At 34.4% G+C, this 4,671-nt stretch overlaps 1 protein-coding gene across 2 annotated transcripts; it reads left to right on the top strand.

The window, feature by feature from the left end:
• The first annotated feature begins 779 nt into the window (after positions 1–779).
• On the top strand, positions 780–3,583 carry LOC112419416 (uncharacterized). 2 transcript variants are annotated; one of them, XM_024777072.2, is made up of 6 exons: positions 780–1,050; positions 2,544–2,659; positions 2,752–2,815; positions 2,916–3,011; positions 3,112–3,214; positions 3,322–3,582. In XM_024777072.2, the coding sequence occupies exons 2-5, from the start codon at positions 2,616–2,618 to the stop codon at positions 3,202–3,204; spliced, it is 297 nt and encodes a 98-aa protein (XP_024632840.1). In that variant the 5' UTR covers positions 780–1,050; positions 2,544–2,615; the 3' UTR covers positions 3,205–3,214; positions 3,322–3,582. The 2 variants fall into 2 exon arrangements, 1 of the variants encoding a protein (XP_024632840.1); XR_005642062.1 differs by lacking the exon at positions 2,544–2,659 and having other exon boundaries at positions 864–1,050; positions 3,322–3,583.
• Positions 3,584–4,671: the final 1,088 nt, after the last annotated feature.

The following is a 4,671-nucleotide window of genomic DNA, read 5'->3' on the forward strand; positions in this document are numbered from 1 at the left end:
TTTGAAGGCAGCAAGAAAGTAAAAGAGGCTAAAGCTTTGATGCTAGTTCATCAGTATGAACTTTTCAGAATGAAGGATGATGAGAGTATAGAAGAAATGTACTCAAGATTTCAAACTTTAGTTTCTGGATTGCAAATACTGAAGAAAAGCTATGTTGCTTCTGATCATGTTAGTAAGATTTTGAGAAGCTTACCTTCAAGATGGAGACCCAAAGTAACTGCTATTGAGGAAGCTAAGGATCTAAATACTTTAAGTGTTGAAGATCTTGTTAGCTCACTCAAAGTGCATGAAATGAGTTTAAATGAGCATGAAACCTCTAAGAAGAGTAAATCCATTGCTTTACCATCTAAAGGAAAGACCTCAAAATCTTCCAAAGCCTACAAAGCCAGTGAATCTGAAGAAGAATCACCTGATGGAGATTCTGATGAAGATCAATCTGTAAAAATGGCTATGCTGTCCAACAAGCTTGAGTATCTGGCAAGGAAGCAGCACTACTACAAAATATACATTTAACATCAAGGGGGGTTTAGTTTTCACATCAGCACGGAAAATATCTGAAGGGAAAGATACACACTGTGAGTTTTTACATCAGTTGACATAAGCACATGAGGGGAATTCCTAATAGCATATAACATTTACATCAGTGAATGATTGAAATGAGGGGAAAAACACGCGGTGGCATTTTCGCAATTTGAGCGAAATTTGAGCTAATATTTTTTTACATCAGTGGTGAAAAACTGCCTGAAGTGAAAACAAATTTTCACTTTGACCTTATCTCTTCCTCCCTCTATCGTGAAACACATCCACTTAATCGTAAAACAAGTTTTCCAAGCTCACAGTCAAAAAAACAAATTTTCACTCTCAATCAAAAAGCAACCGAACCTCTCACCGTCGCTGCTCAATCTCTCTCTCCCTCCGGTGAGTTTTCTCTCTCACCGTTGCTGCTCAAGCTTTCTCTCCGGTGAGTTCTCTCTCTCACCGTCGCTGCTCAAGCTCACCGTTGCTGCTCAATCAGAACCTCTCACCGTCGCTGCTCATCCTCTCTCTCCGGTGAGTTCTCTCTCTCCCTCCCTCTCTCCCTCCGGTGATTTTTCAATTGTGAAAACCTAACCTCTTTGCTGTTAAAAAGAAATCGTGAAACCCTAACCCTTTTCAAAATCGTGATGCTTTATTTATAATTATGTGTTTACTAGATCATGAATCTGTGTTTAATTGAGTTTAGAGTAAGTTCTGGAGATATTATTGATTTCATAGTTTAACAAAGAGCAGATAAAAACACTGAATAAATTTACCTGCAATATCTTAAGTTAATCCCTTTAATTCAGCTCCATAAACTGAATAGTTAAGTGACAAAAAATGTGTCCCTCAAACAAAAAAAGTGACAAAAATGTGGCTTTTACTTCTTAGTGTATGGTGGACCTTATGTGCTTGATAGATGTTACAGGTTGTCAAGATTCCTTATCCTTCTTTCCTTCTAAATTTGTTACACAACCTGCTCTATCTCTCTTTTGATTTGTTTGGTTGCACTTTACTCTATGGAGCCAAACCCACTTTACTCATTGCTGCACTTCATGGGTGGTAGTACTGTTCATGGCAATGCTTTGTGGTGATTAATAGTACATCTTTTAAGTTAGATAAAGTAGGAGTCATTTTGGGGTTACTTACATTGATAGTGTGTTAGGTATGAACACGCCTGTTTTATTTACTAGTCATGATTTAACTAGAAGTGGTTTTGTTCAAATAATCAAAAGGGAAAAGACACTAAATGAGACCTAGACATCAGCAAATGTCTAATTAAGAAAAATGTTCATATAAACAAACATAGGCAAATTCTTTTGGCTTGTCAGAGAGAAATCATTTTACTAGTGCTGAGATTTTGAATGGTAATTTTTTGAAGTTGTTTGATTGGGTATCTAAGATAACTTATATGGATTTCTTTGTCAATCTTATCTTAGCATCATTGTGCAAAGTGATGAGATTAACATTTTGAATCTAAGTTATATAGTACCATCTTTTGCTGCTCTGTCTTAGTGTGTACAGTTTTGTACTCTTTTAGCCAAATAAAAAACTTATTATGCGCAATTAGTTTGAAGAGCTGTGTTCTTCCTTCAATGTTTTATGGTTAGCTGGGTTCTTTCTTTATAACTCCTAATTAATCTTTTCCTCCGGTGAGTTCTCTCTCTCTCTCTCTCTCTCTCAAATTGGGTTACGGTTAGGGTTTTGTAATTCAATTTTCGTTTTTGTTTTTCATTGTGGTTAGAAATCCAATAATTATTATGATTTTGTTGTGAAACCCCTTTTCAATCAATGGATTTAGATGGTTCACCCTAATCCCTAATCCCTTTTCCAGTTATTCTGATTTTGTCATTAAATTCATGTGTGCCCTTGTCAATCAATGGATTTAGATGGTTTACCCTAATCCCTAATCCCTTTTCCAGTTATTCTGATTTTGTCATTGAATTCATGTGTGATTTGATGAATAATGTTAGAAACACACTTTAATCTAATCACTCACCGGTTGTTATAATAATACTATTTCTTAGAGATGGAAGGAAGGACACTGGCAGTTAATAATTATTTGTCCCAAGGACAATAGTTTAGTTGTCCTTTGTTCAATGCACCGAGATCTTAATGAAGGAATGATTAAGATTGTTTCAAAGTAAGGGTATATTTTACGTTGTATTTGATATATTACTTCCTACAACACTAAAATGTATAACTTTGATGATTTTTTTAATTTGGTTGACACAGAGCTTTAGAGGTTCATCAACTTTGTCAGGGCAATAGAAAGAAGGCTAAATGGTTTCGTCCCAAAGTAAGTATGGTGTAGATTTTGTCATTTTTTTACGTTAATAAATGTTTTTTTTTTTATTATATGAACTAATCACTATATAAAAATGGCCATTCATTTGTAGCCAAGAAAGCAACCTAATGGCAATGATTGTGGATACTATGTGATGAAGAATATGCTAGATATCATCTCTGCTAATATTACTAAGTCTTGGATGGAGGTATTTTAATTTTATGATAACATGTTTATACTATATGTATTGCCAAATATAAACATATCCTTATTAATATTAATTACTTATATTAACCTACACATTGTAGGTATTCAATGATCCAACGGCATTAACTGAAGATGACTTATATGATTTGCGAAACCAATGGGCAACTTGTTTTCTTGACTTGTATAACACGTAGGATTTACATGGTATGTTTTGAACGGACTTGTATCTGTCTTAATGTGTGGTGGTTTTGGTGTGTCAAGTGCGTTTATGCAGTTGAGATAACTTTTTCAATTGATTTTGTTTTTTGTAGATGAAAATTGATTATGATGTGGCTGAGATGAGACATTGTCGGTGCTTACGTCTGAGATGAAATGAGATGCTTTTTGCAGCTGAAGCTTAGCATATTTACAATGATGATTTTGCTGTGGATTTTTTTTTTTATTTGAAATTTCTGCCTAAAGTTGTTTTATTGGATTATTTCTAGCTATATTGTATTCATATCCCTCTTTTATAGATTGGAATATTGGCGTGGAAAATAGAGGATTGATTATGTAATATCCAATTATATAATATAACTTTTTTTTTTGCATAAAAATTATCCATAATTTGTTTTCATTTTGTTACTAAAAAAAAATAAAGAGCAGGTGTCAAGCTTAATTGATAAGCCATTTAATAGAAATATTTACACCAAAAAAAAAAAAAAAATATTTGTTTCACTACAGTGATTTTGAAAACTGATGTGAAATATACATATTTAACTTCAGTGGTAAATTTCAAAGTGGATCTATTACAACAGTGGAAGCGGAACTGATGTAGAAATTCAATATTTCATATCAGCCGCAACCTGATGTGAAAGGGTGTGGACTTACCACATCATGACACCTTACATCGGTGGTAAGCTGATGTGAAAACTCATTTCCAACTGATGTAAAAACTCCATTCTGTAGTAGTGCAGAAGAAATTTTTGAGCAAGAGAGGTAGCTACAAGAACTCCAAGAAAGAAGATCAGAAGGGATGCTTCAATTGTAAGAAGCCTGGTCATTTCATTGCTGATTGCCCTGATCTTCAGAAGGAGAAGTTTAAAGGCAAATCCAAGAAATCAAGCTTCAACTCCAGTAAATTCATAAAGCAAATCAAAAAGAGCTTGATGGCGACCTGGGAAGATTTGGATAGTGAATCTGGTTCTGATAAAGAAGAAGCTGATGATGATGCTAAGGCAGCCGTGGGGTTAGTGGCAACAGTATCATCAGAAGCAGTATCAGAAGCTGAATCAGATTCAGAAGATGAAAATGAGGTATATTCCAAAATCCCTAGACAAGAACTTGTTGATTCTGTAAAAGAACTTTTATCACTGTTTGAACACAGAACCAATGAGTTGACAGATTTAAAAGAAAAATATGTTGATTTGATGAAACAACAAAAGTCAACTCTATTGGAACTGAAAGCTTCTGAAGAAGAACTCAAAGGGTTTAACCTCATATCAACAACATATGAAGATAGACTCAAGAGTCTTTGTCAGAAGCTACAAGAAAAATGTGATAAAGGTTCAGGCAATAAACATGAGATTGCCTTGGATGATTTTATTATGGCTGGAATAGACAGAAGCAAAGTTGCTTCTATGATCTACAGCACATACAAGAACAAAGGCAAAGGGATTGGA

This window comes from Medicago truncatula, chromosome 1, assembly GCF_003473485.1.
Source record: "Medicago truncatula cultivar Jemalong A17 chromosome 1, MtrunA17r5.0-ANR, whole genome shotgun sequence".
NCBI classification, from domain to species: Eukaryota; Viridiplantae; Streptophyta; class Magnoliopsida; order Fabales; family Fabaceae; genus Medicago; species Medicago truncatula.

Bases quoted from the DNA above. Each gene is read 5' to 3' on its own strand.
- LOC112419416 (XM_024777072.2), top strand. From the start codon at position 2,616: ATGCACCGAGATCTTAATGAAGGAATGATTAAGATTGTTTCAAA. The intron at 2,660-2,751 runs GTAAGGGTATAT...TGGTTGACACAG, and splicing joins ATGATTAAGATTGTTTCAAA to AGCTTTAGAGGTTCATCAAC. The intron at 2,816-2,915 runs GTAAGTATGGTG...ATTCATTTGTAG, and splicing joins CTAAATGGTTTCGTCCCAAA to CCAAGAAAGCAACCTAATGG.